General features: G+C 42.7%; 1 protein-coding gene across 6 annotated transcripts in view; it reads right to left on the bottom strand.

Annotated features, from left to right (window-relative positions):
* Positions 1 to 23763, bottom strand: part of LOC115651744 (WD repeat-containing protein 64-like) — a 99254-nt gene that overhangs the window by 61348 nt on the left and 14143 nt on the right. For 4 of the 6 annotated variants that reach the window (XR_004000427.1, XM_030562986.1, XM_030562976.1 and 1 more), the window contains exons 3-9: positions 18579 to 18632; positions 13824 to 13907; positions 13175 to 13240; positions 11967 to 12197; positions 10848 to 10930; positions 9847 to 9939; positions 3072 to 3117 (exon numbers count right to left, since the gene is read on the bottom strand). Coding sequence is in view for 5 of the 6 variants with exons in the window: in XM_030562986.1 (XP_030418846.1) it covers positions 3072 to 3117; positions 9847 to 9939; positions 10848 to 10930; positions 11967 to 12197; positions 13175 to 13240; positions 13824 to 13907; positions 18579 to 18632 (657 nt within the window). In the remaining variant the exon portion in view is untranslated. Of the gene's footprint in view, positions 1 to 3071; positions 3118 to 9846; positions 9940 to 10847; positions 10931 to 11966; positions 12198 to 13174; positions 13241 to 13823; positions 13908 to 18578; positions 18633 to 19190; positions 19230 to 23763 lie in introns of those variants that run through there. The other 2 variants (XM_030563003.1, XM_030563008.1) reach the window with 2 other exon arrangements.

Here is a 23763-nt window from a genome sequence, read left to right as displayed (position 1 = left end):
GTATAGACAAGGTGGGTGAGGTAATGTCTTTTATTGGACCACCTTTTGTTTGAGAGATACAAGCTTCCAAGCTTTCAAGATCCCTGGGTCCTATCACAACATGTGGTATGCCCCATCCCATGCCCCAAAACTATGTGGGCATAGGAGCCAACTTTCCAATGTGCAGGGGGGTGCTCAATGATAAAAGACAAAAACACCATATCACTTGTGGGTGAACATTTTTCACAAAGCGATCACTCTATATCTGACCTATCAATCCTCATCCTCAAAAGACACCTGCACAACACTTTCAAAAGACTAGCCTAGGAGCTTAAATTCATAACTTTGCTTGGCACAAAAAAATCATGGAGCAAACAGAGATGCTGGATTTATGGTTTATTACAACAATCTACTAACAACTCACCCCCACTCTGTTCCCTCCCCCTTTCTTTCCTCCCTATGACTGGAAAGGTGTTAACATGCCACTTCATCTTGAATGGTCCCTTAAAAGATGTGTTCACTACTTAAGCTAAACAATCCATTCCACCTTGTCTTTAGCTGTGACACTCTGAGGGCAAGTCCACATTTAAAATTCTGCCATGCTTTAATGAAGACGCTATACGCCAATGGGAGAGAGCTCTCCCATCACTATAGTTAATCCACCTCCCCAAGAGGCGGTAGCTAAATTGACAGGAGAAGATCTCCCGCCGACATAGCACTGTTTACATGGAGGGGTCAGGTTGGCATAACAAAGTCGCTCAGGGGTGTGGATTTTTCACACCCTGAGTGACGTAGTTATACTGATATAGATCTGTAGTATAGACCAGACCTGAATTAGTTTCACAGACCTGAAGAAGAGCTCTATATAAGCTTTAAATCTTGTCTTTCTCACCAACAGAACTTGGTCCAATAAAATGATAATACCTCACCCACCTTGTCTCTCTATTACCCTGCAATAGAATGTAAAAATGTATTATACTCTTCAGCCACAAGGGGGTGTAATGTGTAACATACTTTATTTTAAAAAAAAACAAGAGTACTTGTGGCACCTTAGAGACTAACAAATTTATTTCAGCATGAGCTTTCGTGAGCTACAGCTCACTTCTTCAGATGCATAGAATGGAACACACAAACAGGAGATATTCATACATACAGAGAACATGAAAGGGTGGAAGTATGCATACCAACAGGAAGAGTTTAATCAATTGAGATGAGCTATCATCAGCAGGAGAAAAAAAACTTTTGAAGTGATAATTAAGATGACCCATAGAAGGTGTGAGGAGAACTTAACATAGGGAAATAGATTCAATTAGTGTAATGACCCAACCATTCCCAGTCTCTGTTTAGGCCTGAGTTAATTGTATCTAATTTGTGTATTAATTCGAGTTCAGCAGTCTCTCTTTGGAGTCTGTTTTCGAAGTTTTTTTGTTGCAAAATTGCCACCTTCAAGTCTGTCACTGAGTGGTTAGGGAGGCTGAAGTGTTCTCCCACTGGTTTTTGAATGTTATGAATGTTATAAATTTGTTAGTCTCTAAGGTGCCACAAGTACTCCTGTTCTTTTTGCGAATACAGACTAACACGGCTGCTACTCTGATACTTTATCTCAGCTGGTCACAGCTAGAGCCAGTGAGTACTTTAAAGGATCTTACAGTGAACACATCTGGTATATCTCTCTGGGAAGAAAGTTCTGTAGCCAGTCCATATCTGGTACAGAAGCCTGACCTACAAGTGGCAGTCCTGCAACCTACTGTATTAAACGTGTATCTGACACACACCATCCATTGGATAATCAAGGAGACTGGCCAGGAGATACTGCTAGGACAGCTCCCTTGACTACCCAAAGGTCTAAGGGATGCCCCCTTAGCAGGGCCGGCTCTAGCCATTTCGCCACCCCAAGCATGGCGGCACGCCATGGGGGGCGCTCTGCCGCTCGCCGGTCCCGCGGCTCCGGTGGACCTCCCGCAGGCGTGCCTGCGGATGCTCCACCAGAGCCGCGGTACCAGTGGACCCTCCGCAAACACGCCTGTGGGAGGTCCACCGGAGCCATCAGCCGCCCTCCTGGCAACCGGCAGAGCACTCCCCGCAGGATGCCGCCCCAAGCACGCGCTTGGCGCGCTGGGGCCTGCAGCCGGCCCTGCCCCTGAGCTCATGGCTTACCTCTAAGCCCCTTCATTTTCAGTTTAAACGATTTTTACCGAAAAAATCCCAGGTTTTACAAAAAGGTTTTTTTTTTCTTCCGATTTTCACTCTACTTTTGTATCATTTATATATATATATATGTAAACTTGTTTTATTAGGAAAATACAATACATTGCATGAGATATATGTATAATGATAATACATTAATCTGTACGTATATGCAAAGCTGCCTGTTGACGTATGCATTAATCTAGAAGATAAAACAATAAAGGAAACAGGCACACATGAAAGCTCTGAAATGCATGTGAATCTGAACAAACTGATGAATCTGAAACCCATCATGTACACATTTCAATGTTAGCAGATAACAGTTTAAACATCTGACACATTAAAATGGGAAGAAAATGAAAATCTGTATCAGAATATGTTTCAGAACACAAGGATGTATTCAAAAGTTTTAAAAAAACAAAAACAGGAGAAAAGGATGAAGTTGAGTGTATGCATTGCAAATGGTGTGGCCCAATTATTAAATGTAAATATTTACAGGCTAATGTGTCTAAGTCTACAACAGTAAACTGTTTATTCAAATGAAAAGTTTTATTTGGGGAGTAGAGATGTATTGTTTTCTTAAACTCAGAGGTGGCATTGTGTTTTAAGTTCTGTTTTAGTTCTGCAGCAAACCAGACTGAATTCCATTCATCAAAGCATTAATTGATATTGCTATTGAATACTGTTTCCCTCTATCTTTCCGTCCACCAAAATAAACCACAATATTTACCTAGAAAAATTATTAATAGTTTTCCACTAATTTTCACCTGTTTTTGTTGTTGTAGTAATAAACATCGATAATATCCTGGAAAAATTAAATAAAATAAAAACTGAAAATAAAGGGCTTTACTTATATCAAGCACTGTTGTTCTATTGTTGTTGTTTTAAAAACAAAAACAATTTACCTGGTCATCACCATACAGAATCATGCACTCGTCGGGATCGGGGCAACTAAAAAAACATGGAAAAAAGGATAAGTGCAAGCTAGTCAGAACACTTCAGTTTAAAAGAAATAGAAGTAGTATTGAGTCCAACATACATTAGACAAAACAAATGCCATGTTCACAGGAAGTGGCGGATTAGCCATTGAGCCAATGGGGCCCGTGCCCAGGTGCCCCAGCCAATTGGGGGGCTCCGGAAAAGTGGGCACCCCAATCTGCTCCGCCCTCCTGGCACTCCTCCCTCTTCCTTGCTCTGGCCCAGGGCCCCACTAACCCCTAATCCGCCTTGTTCACAGGTGTGGCATTCTGTGGAGACTAAACTCAGGCATGGTATAAGGATAAATGTTCTACTTAATTCAATGGCAAGTATTTACACTGGGGACGAATTTGGTCCCCAGCAGTGTTGTGGATGGTACAAGTAAATGTTAATGGAAAGAGAGGGCTGCTTTATCTTACATATTGCTGATAACAGGTTGGAATATGATGACATTCATGCAGCCTACCCTGTTAAGTGTGAAACCACAACTAACATCATCAAACCGGCAAGCAATACACGTGCAACAGAGATTCCTGATAACCCAGTGGCCTAGAAATCACATAAAGCTCTGGGATGAAGACCCATGGTCAATAATTCTGCTCTTCAGGCATAATGGAACTTTCTATCACAAAGGTGAAGCTCATCTGTGCCGGAGACAAGAACTTATTAGAGGCTGATCCAACACTGCACAATGAATTTCCATAGGAACTGAGGGCCATCATAAACCTCACTGCTTTCTGCTCCAAGTGAAAAGTACGCATTTTTGGCTTCTTTTCTCTGCCATGAACACAGAGAGAGAACAAACCAGACATGCCGTGTGCTGCTCCTGCCCTCTGCCTTGGAGCTGCTCCCGGAAGCCTCCTGCTTGCTGTGAAGGGTGGTGGGGAAAAGGGGTGCTAATGTCAAGGTGTCTTCTTCCCTCTGCTCCTGCTCCCTCTCCCCGCTCCTGTACCTCATCTCCACAGAGCAGAGAGGGGACACGACAGGGCTCAGGACAGAAGGAGCTTGCTGTCAGCAGCTGATGTCTCAGCTTGCTGATCTACTTAAAAAGGCAATGTACTTAGAGTGGGGTCAGCATACTTTGAGGGGCAATGCACGTCTCTCTCGGCCTCTCTCTCACACCCACACCCACCCACACACACAAAATGTGTGCCTCTGTCTCTCTCTGCCATACTGTGTCTTCTCCCTCCATTCGTGCTGCCTTGTAGAGTGTGAAGCTACATTAACAACAATGTATTAACCCTTGGCTGAATGTTAATTCATCATTCAGCAGCAAGGCATTCCCTGGGAAATATGGGGAAATTGGATTCACTTAGCATTGTTTCGCTTAAAGTAGCATTTTTCGGGAACATAACTACAATGTTAAGCGAGGAGTTACTGTATGTTGTTTATGCACTACCAGACGGCACTCGGATACTACAGTGATGAGTGAGACAGAGACAGTGATGAAGGAGAATACAAACAGAATACTTCTCTATGTTACCCCTGTTTTTGCACATTCACAGAATGACAAATTGGTGAAAATTATTTCACTACTTTGACACAAAGTGTAAGCCACTCCCTCATTCAGGTCCCTGCTGAATTTGGCCTTGACATTACCAGGGACCCATTTACTCCATGTTGCATTTGGCACCAGGAATTTAATGCAGAATTTAATGTCACAAATGCAGAGTTTAATGCCATAAACTAGAACACAGACTGTGCACAAGGAGATTTTTTTTTAAATGAAGAAAAACAGTGGCTCATCATGTCCAGTTTGTTCAATATCTTCATCAGTGATTTAGATAATGGCATAGAGAGTACACTTATGAGGTCTGTGGCTAATACCAAGCTGGGAGGCGGTGCAAATACTTTGCGGGATAGGATTAAAATACAAAATGATCTAGACAAACTGGAGAAAGGGTCTGAAGTAAATAGGATGAAATTCAGTAAGGACAATGCAAAGTATTCCACTTAGGAAGAAACAATCAGTTGCACACATACAAAATGAGAAATGACTGCGTAGGAAGGAGTACTGCAGAAAGGGATCTGGGAGTCACAGTGGATCACAAGCTAAATATGAGTCAAGAGTGTAACACTGTTGCAAAAAAACAAAAACAAAACAAACAAACAAACAACGCAAACATCATTCTGGATTGTCTGAAATAATTCTTCCGCTCTCCTTCACGCCGATTAGGCCACAACTGGAGTATTGTGTCCAGTTCTGGGTACCACATTTCAGGAAAGATGTGGATGAATTGGAAAAAGTCCAGAGGAGAGTATGACGTTATTGACATAAACTGGGACGATATAGATCATTGTTGCAACCACTGTTATATATTTGCAGCAAATATTGTAAAAAGGTTGTCGTGTGAGGTGTCTATAAAGAGGTTATGATTTGCTGGTTATGGTTTTCTATCTGCATGTGTGTATCATTTTTGTAGTTAAAGTTATGAATATTGGCTATGTACTTGTATCTTAGGGTATGGCTACACTTGAAATTTCAAAGCGCTGCCACAGCAGCACTTTGAAGTCTGAGCGTGGTTGGACTGCCAGCGCTGGGAGAGAGCTCTCCCAGCGCTGCATGTAAACCACATCCTCTACGGGTGTAGCTTGCAGCGCTGGGAGCCATGCACTGATTACACTGAGGCTTTACAGTGCTGTATCTTGCAGTGCTCAAGGGGGTGTTCTTTCACACCCCTGAGCGCAAAAGTTGCAGCGCTGTAAAGTGCCAGTGTAGCCAAGCCCTCAATGTGTTTTGATTCTAAATAGCTTCAGTGAAGCATTTGGTCAGCTCCTTAAGAAGGGACTATTCTCAGCAAGTGCCCAATCAAGAAACACTTAACTGACAATGGACTTTGGGAGATGCCAATCCACATCTGAGCTTTCCTGGAAACCTTCAAACTAACCTGTAAACAATGGCGTCCGCCTGCAAACTGAGCCATGCATGGATATGTGACTTGCCCATGTGACTCCAAGCACCATCTTGCTGCTGTGATTTTCCACAGTAAGAACAAAGAGGGGTCCTTTCAGGGGCAGAGAATATAAAAGGCCCTGAAACTCCTTCAATCTTGTCTTCAATCCTGCTTCTGACCTCTGGAGGGACTTTGCTACAAGCTGAAGCTCTGAACAAAGGACTGAATGATCCACTCCAGCTGTGGATGTACTCCAGAGACCTGATTTGAACCTGTAGTTTATTCTATCACTGCTACAAGCCTGAACCAAGAACTTTCCCATTACTGTATGTATTTGATTCCATTTAACCAATCCTTGCTCTCATCTGTATCTTTTTCCTTTTATGAATAAACCTTTAGATTTTAGATTCTAAAGGATTGGCAACAGCATGATTTGTGGGTGAGATCTGCCTTGTATATTGACCTGGGTCTGAGACTTGGTCCTTTGAGATCAAGAGAACCTTTTTTCTTTTATTAGAGTATTGGTTTTCATAACCAGTCATCCCCAGAATGAGTGGCACTGGTGGTGATACTGGAAAACTGGAGAGTCTAAAGGAATTGCTTGTGTGACTTGTGGTCAGCCAGTAGGGTGAGACCAAAGTCTCTCTGTCTGACTAGTTTGGTTTGCCTTAGAATGGAAAAACCCCAACCTTGGGCTGTAACTGCCCTGCTCTAAGCAATTTGTCCTGAATTGATACTCTCAGAAGTGTCCCACCAAGGGCAGCATCATTACGGAGAGCAACATAAATGATTAAAGGTCTAGAAAACATGATCTATGAGTAAGGCTGTGAGTCTGTCCTGGAGGTAAAGTTAAAACACTCATCTGTCACGTGTTCATGTACACAGACTTTCCCAAACTTTCCTGTGACTTTCTGGGATCTCTGTGACTTCTGCAGCCGCTGATGCTGGGTCAGGGGCTGCCCAAGTCAGGGTGTGTGGGAGGGGGCTATAGGCCTGGGGTTGGGGAGTGCTTACCTCGGGGTGCGGGGCTCCCCAGTTTCCACAGCCCTGCAGCTCCTAGGTGGCGAAGGGGCCGGGGGACTCCACGCCTCATACCCACAGGCCCCACCCCAACAGCTCCCATTGGCTGCGGTTCCTGGCCAATGGGAGCTGCAGCAGCTGGTGCTTGTGGCAGAAGCAGCGCACCAAGCCCTCTGACCCCTCCACCGCCTAGGAGCTGCAGGGACACGGAGCTGGGTAGGGAGCCCCCGCCAACCCACTCCCACCCCCAGCAACAGCAGCGTCTCCTGGGCCACCTCCCCCAACACCCATGGTGTCCCCGGACTGCCCTCCCCACCCCCAGAGCACCCGCAGTCCCCCGCCCAAGTTTTAGTCATGGGTATTTAAGTCATTGACAGGCTCTTAAATCACTACAGTACTTTTAAAATCCTACCTCAAGTAATTTGCCCAAGGTTGCATAGGAAGTCTGTGTACATGAACACATGACAGATGAGTGTTTTGGTAACATTTTGAAACAAAGAGAAACAAAATATCTTTTTATAGAAAATAAAATGAGGATTTCCAGTTGCTTAATGATTTCCGGTACTCGACAACTACTACAGAACTTCATGAGGAAGCACTGTGGTCATTTCCTCCACACTACTCAATTTCTACCACAATGTCCAGTCAGAGTAATCTCCTACCTCCCACCCTCACTGGATATTTATCCGTGCACAATATTTTGGTGATAGCTTCTCAACATGCACATTACAAAGTCTCACATTCACTCCCTATTACAGCCCTGATGTACCACTGTACTTTAGCACTTGCCTAAATTTAAGCATATGAGTGTCCCAGTATCTTGCTGAATAAGAGCCAAAATGTACAAATTAAAGTAAAAAACTAAAACCCTGATAATTGTCTATAAGGATAAAATAATGAACTGACAACGAAACACTGTATGTCTGACAGGATATTGTAAAGAAATAGCACAAGATATCACAGAAACAGAAAAACTGAACACTGAGATGATACCAAGACCAGACAGATATCACAAATAAAATATCTTGGGTCTAAAAGTGTGCAATGAAATACTATTCATAGAATCACGGAATATCAGGGTTGGAAGGGACCTCAGGAGGTCATCTAGTCCAACCCCCTGCTCAAAGCAGGACCAATTCCCAACTAAATCATCCCAGCCAGGGCTTTGTCAAGCCTGACCTTAAAAACCTCTAAGAAGGAGATTCCACCACTTCCCTAGGTAACTCATGCTTCACCACCCTCCCAGTGAAAAAGTTTTTCCTAATATACAACCTAAACCTCCCCCACTGCAACTTGAGACCATTACTCCTTGTTCTGTCATCTGCTACCACTGAGAACAGTCTAGATCCATCGTCTTTGGAACCCCCCTTTCACGTAGTTGAAAGCAAAGCAAATCCCCCCTCATTTTTTTCTTCTGCAGACTAAACAATCCCAGTTCCCTCAGCCTCTCCTCATAAGCCATGTGCTCCAGCCCCCTAATCATTTTTGTTACCCTCCGCTGGACTCTCCAATTTTTCCACATCCTTCCTGTAGTGTGGGGCCCCAAACTGGAGACAGTACTCCAGATGAGGCCTCATCAATGCTGAATAGAGGGGAATGATCACGTCCCTCGATCTGCTGGCAATGCTCCTTCCTATACAGCCCAAAATGCCATTAGCCTTCTTGGCAACAAGGGCACTCTGTTGACTCAAATCTAGCTTCTCATCCACTGTAACCTGCCATAAATATAAAGGGAAGGATACCCACCTTTCTGTATACAGTACTATAAAATCCCTCCTGGCCAGAGGCACAAAATCCTTTTACCTGTAAAGGGTTAAGAAGCTCAGGTAACCTAGGGGGCTCCTGGCCAAAAGGACCAATAAGAGGATAAGATACTTTCAAATCTGGGGAGGGGGAAAAGGCTTTGTTTTGGCTGTTCTTGGTCTGTCTGTTCTGTGCGCTTGCCGGAGACAGATCAAGAAGGCAAGCAATCCAACTCCATTAGAATTAGTAAGTAATAATAAGGGAATGCATTAGCTTATTTTTATTTTGGCTTGTGATTTTCCTTGTCTAGAGGGAGGTTTTGTCTAGAGGGAGGTTTATCCCCGGATTCGTAACTTTAAGATTTTGCCTAGGGAGAACCTCTATGTTCTTGAGTCTTTTGTTATTCTGTAAAGTATTTACCATCCTGATTTTACAGGGGTAATTCTTTTACCTTTTCTTTAATTAAATTTCTTCTGTTAAGAATCTGATTTTTTTTTTATTGTTTTAAGATCAAGGATTTGTGTCCATGTTCACCTGTACCAATCTGTGAGCATATTATTCTCAAGCCTCCCCAGGAAAGGAGATGTAAGGGCTTGGGGGATTATTCTAAAGCCTGCCTAGGACAAGGCATGTAGGGACTTGGGGGGATATTTGGGGAAGGTAGGGCTCCAAGTGGCCCTCTCTAAATGTTTGTTTAAATCACTTGATGATGGTAGCGTTACTTAATCCAAGGAAAAGGAGAGTTTTTAACCTATGATGGTAGAAATAAGCTTAGGGGGTCTTCATGTGGGTTTCCACATCTGTACTCTAAAGTTCAGAGTGGGGAGAGAACCCTGACAAACCCCTAGGTCCTTTTCTGCAGAACTGCTGCCTATCCATTTGGTCCCTAGTCTGTAACAGTGCACAGGATTCTTCCATCCTAAGTGCAGGACTCTGCACTTGTCCTTGTTGAACCTCATCAGATTTCTTTTGGCTCAATCCTCTAATTTGTCTAGGTCCCTCTGTTGACCTGGGACTGACAACATGAACATAGAACATTGCTTACCAATAGTCCAGTTTTAAAGGGATTGCTTCCAAACCACTGATCTGGCAGTACGGTTCAAAGTTGGACATCTCATACAACTGGATTTCACTATCCCTGCCAGAAAAAAAAGACAGATTTTAAATGAACAGCAGGTTTCAGTCATCCCTTTGAGGCACTGTAAATCTTTTCTTTTAAATATTTTGTCTTTTAAGATATATATTTTAATGGGTGTGAAGTGTGAAGTTAATTTAAGGATGTTGTTTATCTAGCAGTCCTGGAGATTGAAATCTTCTGTTTAACTATCAAACAAGTGTTCTGACGATGCTGCAAGACCATCTTGCCCCACCAATGTATCTAATCCCTGACCCCAAGAGACATCCTCTAAGGGACCAGTCTCCATGTTCATTCCACCCTTGGACTCTTAGCAGAGAACTCTAACAAGCTTGCAATCTGTGGTGGTGATTTTTCAGTTAGGAGCACCCTTTCATAGGAACTTGGATTGAGATCACCAATCTCATTGCACACAGGCCACTGAGCAGCCATCAGATAGGAATAACTTTTTGTCATTTCATTACCAGTTTGGGCTGGATTTAAATCCTGAACCTGGTATTTAAGGATTTGGGGGTGGGGGTTGGTACAATAATTTAGATTCAGGCACTTCAGGACAAAGAACAAGTTTTATTTCTGTAAAGGGGCATGCACAGCTTTATATTACAATTATTAATAACCTAATAAATGAATTAATTAATGACAATATGGTCAGCACATGCTTCCCTATTCTGCATTCCCAATCTCACTTTACACAGACCTGGAAGGACCCTTTGTGAGTGTGAGAGAGCAGCTCAGTCACCATGAGGCTGTCCATAATACCAGCTGTGACAGTGTTTCTGGAACATGAACTCACATCACCAACTGTTTCACTTATGCAGCATTATTCTGCAAGTTCCCAGCCCCCAGAGATAGTTAATGCTGATAACACCACATTCATTTTAGTTCTGATTCTGCTAAAGAAGAGCACTTACCCAGTTCCCAGGATGAGTTTGTTGTAATGTGACATGACAGTGAAATCTGTCGCCCACTTAGATTTTTTGTTGACAGGTTTTTCCTAAAAGGTGAGAGAGCTAGTTGTCATCCCTCCATTACATGAAAAGAAAAGACACCACATCTGGGGGCTGAGTCTGTTCTTGGGGACACTGTTGCAAACCCACTGAGATGGGTTGCACAGATTAACTAGGAAGAGTATATGTCCTTTATAGCCAGATCCTGCAAAGCACAGGACGCTTCCCACTGAATATAATGGGAATTAAGAGTCACTCAGCATCTCTTGGGATCAGCCCTTAGTTTGTTTCATTTCCCAAGTCCCTCTGAGTGGAACCATTTCTTACATGAAAAGCTGCCACCTACAGGATATACCTCAAAAGCAAAACACAAAACATTATATGGTGTCAAATTATTATATACAGGTCCAATCCTGCAGGGAGCTGAGCACTCAAGTCCCACTGAACCCTGGTAGAGTTGACAGCCATTGCCACTGGATCAGGACCTACAGCACTCACATAAGGTTAATATCTCTGAGAAGTTACTCGTGAACAGTGTCACACTCAGCAAACGCAAGTTTGTTCTGGTGATGTTAGTCTTGTTAATATTTATTATCCTGTGGGCAGAGTTGTGGAGTATTCTAGAACCACCAGAAGAGGCATGGTCCTGCCTCAGCTCAGGGGACTGGATTAGATGACCTCTTGAGGTCCGTTCCAGCCCTACATGTATGATCCTTCCTCCACTTTGCTTGTGTAGTTTCAGTTAAATTCAACTGCATTTGACATATACTTTTCCCAAGTCACCTCAGGAAAAGCCAGGAGGGTGCTCAGGACTCTGCAAATCCAGCCATTACATAATTTTATTCTGCACACATCATTTAAAGAACCATTTCTGTTTTAAATCACCATAAAACAAGGGAGCATAGTAAAAACTTATATTTTAAGAGCAGTTCCCTATCGTGCCGGTAATATAGCAGAATCACTCATGAGCATCATGATTTACAACGTTATATTTAAAATAAACAATTTAATTGTCAATGAAATCAAGAGTTCTAGCATTTCCATGAAACCTGAGCGGTTAATGAGAAAATAAAATGCACCTACAAAAACCATCTTGCTTCGTTTCAGCTTTAGTTGTGGAGACCAGAAGGAAATAACTCCATCTTCTTGGGTCATTACTAAGGTGTTGTCAAACAGAGAACAAATGCGTAGGACAGGTTCTCCATGAGGGCGTTCTTCTATCACAGCAGGAAGTGAGAATGTCAGCTCCTTTAATCGGGCAGATGACACATCTTGTTCTGCATATTCTAGCTGCATGTATGTGCAGAATTCATCCTAGTACAGAAAAGAGCTGGTGATTCATAATTATAATAGAAAGACAGCTAATATGTTACTATGGTTGTGCCCAGAGGCCCCAGTGAGAATTGGGATCCTTTTGTGCTAGGCATTTTACAAACTTACAGAAAAACAAGGTACCTGCCACAATGAAATTGTAATCTAAGATGACAAGATGAAACAAGTTGATGTAATAAATAGCAGGAATGTGAGGGAGAAGACAAAGGCAAATGCAGTAGGAATATGTTGCTACACAGACCAGCAAGGGCTTCTGTGCTTAAATGCTTTGCTGAACCATGTGTTATGTTCACAACTTGAGAGTTACAATTTTTTTATTTAGAATAATAATAGATAATAATTTATTATTATTATTATTATAAGCTAGACAAATATATCAGCAATCCTCACTGGCCATCTACCTAGTCATTATTTCTAGCAGACAGAAAACAATGTCACATTCTATATTAATATCATGAGAAGCAGGTACTTTATTTTTTGAGCATCAATTGCATGCTTAGTGCCGTACAGAACAAAGAGAGCATTGACAAGATGCTGGAGCTGTGAATTTATGTAAATTTGATTGAAAAAGTATTCCAGGATAATTTTCCTAACTTCTTGCTCACGTAAGTCAAAATTCAACTATGAGACTTGGACCCCTTCCTAGGTCATACTCTAAAGTAGGACAAAATGATGCATGCTGTGTAATATTTTCAATTTGAAACAATAAATCTCATTTTAATACTCTCTTTTTTTAAAAAATTCTGTAAACTGTAATTATATAATTTGCCCCTTCCCTTTGAATTAAATTTCCACCACTGATTTAAAAAGGTTTGGGTAAAATAAACTTTTAGTCCCACTTGAGTTATGTCTCCGGAAGTTGCGGATCTGTGATTTTCACATACTTTCCTTACTGACAAAGTTTTGTTCTACCAACTGCAAAAAGCCCCCAGAACAAACACCACCCACACATAACTCACCCATTTAATTCTTCCAGTTGCAGCACAGTCTATTTTCATGAAAAGTTTTTCTATTTGTTCATCACTCTATGGGAAAAGGGCATATGAAAAGTATTGTTATATATTACAAGTGCAATATATGAAGAATAATCAAAAGATTTAAAGTTTTCATTGTGCATCTCTCCCCAGCTAGGGACAATGGGTTTTGCAGATGCTACATAATTTAAATTTTTAAAACATTCTGTTGAATATAAAAATTTGATTTCCTAGCTTTTTTCCAAATGTGAATCACATTGGAATATTCCAATTTTGTTATGTTTTATCTAAACTTTTCAAATCCTCAGATCTGAAGACTGAACACAGAAAAAAAAAAAGTTCCAGATGTTGTTCAGATCTGTTAGGAGAGTTGTCCTAAAGGGTTCGATCCTGCAGTGTTCACTCAGGAGAACTCCCAGTTTCAAGCCCAAAATGGAACTCTAAACACTCATATGCTTTGAATTTTTATTACAAATGTATAACGTTCTCAGGTTTTCAGGAAGAAGCCAGTCAACCCAGTGGCTCATGGATCAAATATATTCAAGATTTCAGGGTTATGCCCACAGAGCTGAGCTAGGCTTTAATGTAAAAGGTTTTTCATTATACAACTTTTTAAAGAGAATTGCTGACTTACTGTTCTATGTGGTGTCATACACGTCTTCACTACCTGCTTGAATTTCTCAATATCCAGTGACTTACATCCATTCTTTTCTAACTCCTGAAAGCAGAAGCAATAACAGGCAAATCACAGTTAGCTACTGAAAAGAATTACCTTTGGTTTGCTTATTGTAAAAGAGCATCGTTATGTGAGTACCTTAACATGAACCAGCAAAGAATCCTGTGGCACTTTATAGACTAACAGACGTTTTGGAGCATGAGCTTTCGTGGGTGAATACCCACTTCCTCAGATGCATGTCAGATGCATGTCAAGATGTCATGCATCTGAGGAAGTGGGTATTCACCCACGAAAGCTCATGCTCCAAAAGGTCTGTTAGTCTATAAGGTGCCACAGGATTCTTTGCTGCTTTTACAGATCCAGACTAACACGGCTACCCTCTGATACTTAACATGAACCTAATCTTCAGGACCATTTCCTTTTTAAAACTTGGTCATAGTATACTATACCGTACTGCATATGGTGGGAGGCCACATGAATTTTTACAGTACACTAGCCTACAAAACATGATATAACCTTAGCTAGCATTACCATAGATAGATGCTTAGATATGCACATATCAGCCTATTGCTCTAAATTCTAATGTTTTGGCTGAAATCTCTCATGCTTTCTTACTCCCACTTTTTTTTTAATAATATCAAGAAAATCTGTGTAGCTATTTTTTAGTTACCTGAATGTGATAATAATATTGCTTATCCCACTCATTAAAAATAACCTCCAAACCCCTGCCAAAAAAAGTATTCAGATTGGTTTTGAACTAGGATACATAAAAAATTATGGTAGTTTCAAACGTCTAATAAATGTAGCCTTTTTTGAGAAAGATTTAGTTTGCTAAATTTGGGAAATGCTGGCAGAGAAAATTATAACTATTAGGGAAATAGTTTCCAGTGTATGCGCCATACTTTAATTTATTGATTTAATGTGTTAATCTATCTGGATATCCAGAAGATCCCTCCCTCTCCAGTCCACAAAGGACTCAGATTCAGGATCTACCGGTTTCCTTATTTGGGAGGCAAAGGATTTACAGTGGGCACAGTACCAGTGGATGCTAGTGGGTATCAATATTTTCACAGCTTGGTATATGTGCCAAGTACCCAAAAGCATCCATTAACATTTTTCAGTGCATACATGGGTACCAGCAACTCAAGGAAATAGGAACACTGAGACAATATTCAAAATGTTTGGTATCCAAGAAGAGTATTACAGCAAGTCATGGAGCGTATAATGGAAAACGACGAGTGTACTTGTAAAGTAATCTAACATCATCAACCAGAACCAGCCTTTTACTGCATTCATTTATGACGAGTAGGAAGCCTAAGACAGACCACAAGGTTAGAGAAACATAACAGTAACAGAAACGTTATATGAAAAGGAACAACATGCACCTCTAGTCTTACCCTTCTAACATGCTGCTGTTAGAAAGGGTTGACATAGCTGTAAATGCTATAGTACTGCTTGGCCAGTCCATCCTATCACAGGACACCCAGTGTCAAGGGAGACTTTTTGATAGGATATTGTGGGTTTGTAATACGTATCAGGCCAGATTGTTGTTCCATAGATCCAACACAGAGAGGGCTCACCTGTTCCATACAGAGGTGGGTGGCTTAACTGCTTCCCTCCAGACCTAGCAGGGCACTGTCTGGTCTGTATGCGGGAGCGGGGGAAGAGGGAAGAAAGAGGGTAGCTGGGAGGAGAAGTGGGTAGGCTGAGGTGAGCATGTAAATTCTCCTCTATCTGGTCCCAGGGAAGGATCCTGGAAAAGTTAATACATCTTGGAGCTGTACCACCTTTGTGGTATAATCCCTGGGTCTCGGAGGCCGACACAAACAGAGGAGAGTCCAATGAAGTCATGCTTCCAGGGAGCTGGACGAAGCTACCAGGGCCAAGAGAGAGGCACAGGATGTTCTAGGTGAACAGCCCTGGCCTCCCCAGACCCACCAGGTTTGGGGGCAGTCTCTGGGTCACATTCCACAAGTGAGGAAGAAGTTCAATCCTCCCCATGGCCAATGGGGCAATTTGGAACAGTGCTCAGTGTCCCATCTACCAGCCTGCAATGATGTTCAGGTCCATGAACTGTGCAAATACATCTCTTTCCCCATCATCAATCTGAAAATATGCCCCTCAGGACCAGGCTACAATTGGCCCCAATTTCCCCACTCTCCACCGGGCTCTAAATCAGTGCAAAAAAATGTATTAATAGAGTCTAGCCTGAAAGTGGTGAATTATTCCTCCTGCTTTTTATTTTTTCTTCTCTTGTTCTTTGTTTCCATCTCTCCTTTTAACCTCCCTATCACTATAGTCTTTTGTCTCTTTTTCTCCCTTTTATTTTTTTAATGTCTCTCTCTTATCACTGCCCCTTCCCTGGCTCCCCATCCTTTCTTTTCCCTAGTCCCCCACCTCATCTGACTCCCCATCTTTTCCCTATTTCCTCTCTGCCTCTCCCTCCCTGCAGGGCCCAATCCAAATCACATAAAAGACCTTGGAACAGCTCCCATGGACTTCAGTTGGATTGGGCCCTTCGCTCCCCATCCCTTTCTCACATCTCTCTCACTGGCCACTTTTCTGGGTCACCCCTGTTTGTTTCTCCCTCCAGCCACGTAGCCCTGTTTCATTCCCGCTCCCCCTCCCTTTTCCTGATCCCCTGTGGGACCACAGGTGCTCTGAGCTAGTAGGACATGCTTGGCTAGAAGTGCAAGTAAGTGTCAGTTTGAGCCTGAGCATTGAGTTTTGCTCATTTCAGACCATATATTAATGCCTCTCAGTGCTATTTCTAGGGCTTGAATTCAACCAGATGGGAGGAGTCACTGCATTTCCAGAACTGATGACTGCACTGTTCAGCTTATCAAACGTCCTCTAAAGGGTTGCAACATTTGTACAGATTTCAAGAAGCTGCTAGCAGGGGGCTTAGTCAGCACATTCATCTCATTTTAGGTCGGCTCATTGACTCCTTCACAAGCAATTTGCCAACTTAAAAAACTGCTATTTTAGTTACTGCAAAGATTCTCAAGCTTTTTTTTAATTTGGCTCATCTCATCAATGGTATGGCCCCATCACCACAGTATCAGACCACCTGTAATGTATTTATCCTCACAACACTCCAGGGAAATAGGGAAGTACAATTACCCCCACTTTTGCAGATGGGAACTGAGGCCCAGAGAGGCTAAGGAACTTGCCCCAAAAATCACACCAGAAGTCTGAGATGGAGCAACGAATTGAATTCAGATCTCTCAAGTTCCAGGCTAGCACCCTGATCAGCCCTTCTCTGACAGAAACTTCCCTGCCCATTCACAGTCATGCAGACAGGGCTGGCAGTGGCCAAAGGGAAGGGACGTCACGTCGGGCTCTTCAGCGGCAATTCGGCAGCCGGTCCCATGGTCCCTCTTGGAGGGAAGAGCCTCCTGCCGAATTGCTGCCGAAGAAGAAAGTGGCACAGTGGAGCTGCCGCCGATCGCGATCGTGGCTTCCTCGCCCCGCCCTCCCCCCCCCCCGGCCGCTTGGGGTGGCAAAAACCTTGGAGCCGGCCCTGCATGCAGAACACCATCTTGGGACTTCTAGAACAATAGCAGCATTAGGGAAGTATTTAGGTATTGGATTGCAACAAGTATCCTCTTTGGAGAAAAACAAAGTACCATGCTACCTCCACTGCACATTTCTCTTGTACCTGCTCCTCCTCTCCCTTTGCACATGCTGCCTGGCCACCAGCTTCCTTCTCCTGCTACCTAGGTGTTAGGTTTACTTCCCCCTCAGACATTCCTCTCCTTCTATTAGTTCCTGCCTTCTCTCCTTGCAACAGCTCCTGATGGTGGTTGGCGGCTCCAGTTCCTGAGCACAGCTCCCATTTCCCCTCTTCCTCCTACAAAACAGCAGCCCTTCACTAGGAAATTCACACTGCTGTCACTTCAGCATAAAGGAGATTGCAACAGTGCTGTTGTCTGCCATTAGGCTTTTGCACTGTGTGTAACTACACTGACATACAGGCCACTGGTAGATCTGCTCTCTCTGTATATTGTTCTTTGAAATCATTGGGAGTTCACTGTATTACTGTCATTTAGTGCAATAACTTTATTGTAGAGCCCCTGATCACTTTTGCTGCTTGTCCTTTTGCAGAACAAACTGGGTATAAAGGAATGATCCACATATTGGGGTTTTAGAGTCCAAAAAACCTGATTTTAGAACACTGATCCTAAAATATTTGCATGAGGCAAATTGTATTATTTTGTATAAAGACATGTTCCACAAAGAATGTTCAAATCTTCTGGGCATTCTGCTAGACATATGCATTAAAAAAAAAACACCATACATAGTTCAGAGAAAAAAGAAAGAGTTTGTCAAGTTAACAATTAAATCCACATGTTCAGCCTGAAATATTCTTTACCAAAAAACAAAACTAGGACACACCACAGTTCTGAGAAACAAACATGGGTGTGAGTGATGACTACATATGGAAACAAACCTCAATGCAATGTACCTACTAACAACACTACATAAAAGCACAAGACATAACATTACATGAAACATCTGAAGCATCAACCATCATTCTATAAATGATTCCTGTATTACAGTGGTACCCAAAACAGGCTCGCAACTATACAGAGAAAAATAGTTCCTGCCCCAAAAGTTTATTTCTAATCAATACATTGTTTTGCATAAATTGGGCATTTCCTTTTGTGATCAGGGCTACATACGGATATGATTTCACTGATAAAGTCATACCTGAAAAGCTGTATTTAGTTTCTGAAGTTGTTCAAGGGTCACTTGTTGTTCAATCTTTCCAAAATAAAGAGAGAAAACAAGAGTTAAAAAAAAAAATATATATATATATACTGTATTAGAGCCACACATTTAGTGAAGACACAAAAGAGACACATCAGCATGCAATCGAATACACAACTGATACAAAGCCTGAGCGTGCTCGTGTCTAAAAGGGAGTCGAGAGGAAAGGAAAGAAGAGGATCTCTACTAAGGTACAAGTTAAACCAAGTTCTTCTTTCCCCTCAGATTGTTTTCTTAGACATCATTGTTGCATCAATGCAAAGAAAATCCCAGTTGTACATTCTCTGAATTAAAATTCAATCCTACACAAACTGAAGACAAAGGGGGTTTGTAATTGCCTGTAACTGGAAGAGGATCAGGCCCGTTCTTTGTTTTATCAAAATCATCTTTAAACTAAACCTCATGACAGACTAAAGGCCTGATCCTGTAAAAATTGAGAGCACTCAACTTCACTTGACTGTTTTCAATTTCTACTGAAGCCAAACACATTGCTGGAGATGCTCAACCACCACATGATCAGACCCTCAAATATGAAATCTGTTTTTTATATACCTCTGTGACGACAAAGTAAAGAGCATCCTTCTATCCTTTTCCCTGCATCCCTTTGAATCCAGGAGGCAATATTTACTGTAAGTGTTTTAGGTGTTATTTATTCAATAGAATGACAAGCAATTGTTTCAAACATTCACTGAGCTGCATTCGTCAATAATGCATTGACTAAACAATGTGTCTTTTGAAGTTGTAGTCTATGAGACACTACAATTGTTGGCTTCATTGAAATGGTAAACAATGCATCAGGCTGCATTTCACTTTGGTGCTAATCATAACTATTAAGGCAGTGCCTAAGGACCAGCCAAGGACAGGATCCCATTGTGCTAGGCACTGTACAAACAGAGTAGCAAACAGTCCCTGCCCCAAGGAGTTTACAGGACAAAACAGACATACGGTAGGGGAGAGGTTAGAAACACACAAACAGAGCAAACAATGTGATGGCAGCAAGCCTGACGTTAGTTCCACAATTTTTTGAGGGCAGGCGAGTTTAGTTTGGAAGAGATCAGCTACCTGGAAAGAAAACTGAAGGGAGATGGGCCACTGAAGAGCAGAGGGGTGAAGGGGACTGGGCAGGGGAGAAGGTGGTAAGAGGGGCAGGTGTGGAATGCAGCTGAGGTTAAGGGAATGTGACGAAGGGGAGGGAAAGTCTTGTCAAAACTGTACATAGGTCTCTGAATTCTGCTTTGTTTGCTTCTGCTTCTACTAGACAGAGCATCTGGCTGGGTCCTCCCTGCAGTTCCACCCCACCTCCCATAAGGCCACATGGTGGGGTAGGGGTGAGGTGTGAAGGCACCACCTGGATCCTAGTTTCCCCAGAGATGGGGCGAGGTGTCTTCCCTGCACAGTTCTGGGTGCAGGGATACTGGGGGAAGTAGTGGCCCTGGCTGGACCTCATTTTACCTGTCCCTGCCCCCACCAATGCAGCATTCCCTGCTTTGGCTCCTTCTGTCACGGCTCCCACTGGCTGGAGTCTCTAGCTGGTTAGCATAAAGTTCCTTCTTATCCACAATATCTGTGGCAAAGTGAGAGTGCATCATGACTGATCTAACAGACACAATGTCAATTTACCACAGACATGATACTTTTACCACTGTATAAACACGCAAGAGTAATAATACTTATCATTTATATTGAGCTTTACACCTTCCAAGCACCATACAAATATTAAGGGGAAAATTCTGCTCTTGAATATAAACACACACACACACACACACACACACACACACACAACTCCAGAGGCCAGTTGGTTTGAGAAGGGGTACTTTTGACTGAGTCTCCTCAGGCTTCTGTAAATATCTTGTTAACGCTGGCCACACTCAGAACCTTAACACACTGATAATTCCCCATGTATGTAATGGTACATATCATTGCACAGACACTCCCATATGTAACCTCTCATGGTAAGGTTAACAGCTTTTCATACTTGGATACAAGTGCAGAATTTGTCTGACTAATCCACCCTTGTAATTACCCTTTTCTCTGCATAATATGTTTACAACCAGGAACATTTTAATATTTCTTACTGTGACATTAAGAACAGCCCAGGGGGAAAGGGGCACTCTGATATCTGCTAATGAATTTCCAGTTGGCCTAACCTGTTCTAATGTACTTCAATTCTTTAAATGTCATGAAATGTATCTGATAAGTGTCATGCAAGGTATCAACGGAAAGCTCATAGCCCACTGGTTACTAATACCCTTGCACTTTGGCAGTCCATCGCAGATGATGACAATGATATTGTTGCAGTTCTCATCTATGGCTACACATTTGACTCCGAAGTCCGAACCTTGGTGCACTGACTTGGCCGCACTGAGGGCATGGGAAGTCTGTATCTAGGATGTTTGATGATGCAGCTTAGTGGCACCTTTCACATGCAGCCTGGAGATGATTTTGTCAATCCCTCTCAAATCTGTTACATGCTGATCTTATCAGAGACTGCCAGTAAGTCCTGTCCTGAGCCATTTGTTCAAGTTCTTTAGGATTGATGCCAGCCCACTGGAGACTTCTCTTCAGATTATCTTTGAAGTGCTTATATGGACGATCCTTCTTCCTTTTGCCCTGACTCAACTACAAGATCTATTTTGGGAGACGGAGTTCTTCCATTCTAGTGACATGTCTGGTGCACCTAGATTGTGCTCTCTGTAATGTTTCCTCAATGCTGGTTGTGTTTGCTCTCTCAAGCACACAGGCCCCAGCTTCCTCCAGGCCCAAGGGGTGCTCAACACCCCGCTCTGACCTAGGTCCCGCCCCCACCAGACTCCTTCCCCCAAGCTCCCACTCCTGCCCTGCCTCTTCCCACCCCTTTCTGCCCAGTTCTGCACCCCTCCTGAGTGCATCCCATTCCTGCTCCTCTCCTTCCCCTCCAATGCCTCCTGTACACCCCAGAACAGCTGATCTGCAGCAGGTGGGAGGTGCCAGGAGGGAGGGGGAGGAGTTGATTGGCAGGGCCACTGGTGGACAGAAAGTGCTGGCGGGGAAAGGGGGAAGCTGGCTGCCAGTGGGTGTTAAGTACCCACTAATTTTTTTCTGTGGGTGCTCAAGCCGTGGAGCACCCACAGAGTCAGCGCCTATGCTCAATGACCTTAATATTGGTCACTTGTCCTGCCAGGGAATGTTTATTATTGAGCAGAAGAAGCACATGTGAAATTGCTCACGCTGTTTAATGTGATGTCTATAAAGAGTCCATGTCTCAGATCCATACAGGAGAGATGTTAGAACCTCTGCACTGTAGATCTTCAATTTGGTGAAGAGACGAATGTTGTGTTGGTTAAGGACTTTTGTTCAGTGTTGGCCAGGGCTGGCTGACTTTACTGATTCTGGAGGCAATTACCCTATTAAGGGAAATGTCACTCGAGATTGTGCTGCCCAATACTTGAACTGATCCACATTTTTCAGCTGAGCGCCTTTGATAAAGATGGCTGACACTGGGGCATTAGAATGAGGTGCTGGTTGGAACAAGACCTCTGTCTTTGCGAGATTGACGGTAAGTCCAAAGAGCTCGGATGCTTCAAAAAAAAAAACTATCAACAATGACCTGAAGGTGGTCATGTCTATGGACCATCAAGGCGCAGTCATCTGCAAAAAGTGCCCTGATGAGAAGTCTCTCCAGCATCTTGGTCTTAGCATTGAGTCTTTGAAGATCAAAGAGGGAGCCATCAAGTAGGTACCGGATGTATATCCCTTGATCCAAGTCCCTTGTGGAATGGCTGAGGACACAGACAAAGAGCAAATTGAACAGCACTGGAGCAAGTACGCAGCCTTGCTTCACTCCATTCGAAATTTCAAATGCATCAGAAGAGTCACTGCTGGTGAGCATTAGCACTGTCATGTGGTTATGGAACAGATGGATGATTTACATGAACCTTCTTGGGGAGCCCAGTTTATGTAGAAGAGCCTGTAAACCCTCTCTGTTGAGCATACCAAAAGCTTTGGTCAAATCAATGAAAACTACATAAAGGTCTATGTTCTGCTCTAAACATTGTTCCTGGACCTGCCTTCCGACAATGATCATGTCCATAGCACGATGACCTGGTCTGAAACCACACTTCTCCTCTGGCAGATTCTCCTCATATATGTTTGCAATGAGTTTGATCAGTAGAGGGCAAGCTAGTATTTTCCTTGCTGTACAGAGGAGAACAATAGCTCTGTAATTTCCACAGTCAGCTTCGCTACCTTTGTTTTTGAACAGTGATACAATAATAGCATCTTTGAAGTCTTGTGGCATTTCTTTTTCCTCCTAAATGCTCCTCAAGATGTCATGAAACACCTCAATAACCTTTGGGCCTGCTACTTTATACAATTCTGCTGGAATACTATCTTTTCTGGATGCTTTGCCAGAGTTTAATGGCTTTCATAACTTCCTCAACTGATGGAGGGAAGTCGAGATCCTCTTTGATGGGTTTCTTGGGTAAATGATCAAGGACACGTCGATCAACTGTGGATGGTCTATTGAGTAGACTATTGAAGTGGTCAGACCATCTCTATTGCATTATATAGGTGCAAAGAACTGATGCCAAGCAATGAACATAACTGAAATTATAATTCTTGAAATGTGTTTGCCAGCCAAAGAAGAGTTATCCCACCTTAGACAAAGGAATGTGTTTTGCCCACAAGGCAGTTACTTCCAAAATACTTTAACAGATCATAAGAATGTATTTACATATTACATAAACAGACCCATCAAGCAAACAACTGGTGGAGGCAAACCTCACACTATCACAGCAGGGAAAAGATTGACTATCATGTGTTTAATGGTCATGCCGCTGCATCGGAGGGGGCAGAAACTAAATAATTTGCATTTTAGAAACCAATTCCAGTGGGAGAAGAAATAAACTCTTCAAGACAAACTCCATGTTGTCTACCCCACAGCTAGAAATAAGACTTATCTGGAGGTAATCTTCAGAAGAATCCATTTCAAAGATTCATTGGACTATAAATGAGAGGGGTACAGAACTCCAAGTTATCTATCTTTTACCTAAGATGACAAAGTTATCAGCCCTTTGACTTTGGGGGATAGATCCTGACTCAGGAATTGCTGGAAACGGGGTGAGGATTTTTTCTTGAACCAAGTCTA

This window comes from Gopherus evgoodei, chromosome 1 (genome assembly GCF_007399415.2).
Source record: "Gopherus evgoodei ecotype Sinaloan lineage chromosome 1, rGopEvg1_v1.p, whole genome shotgun sequence".
Classification (NCBI taxonomy): domain Eukaryota; kingdom Metazoa; phylum Chordata; order Testudines; family Testudinidae; genus Gopherus; species Gopherus evgoodei.
The sequence above is the reverse complement of the archived record's forward strand: the minus strand, read 5'-3'. Positions and strand labels throughout refer to the sequence as shown.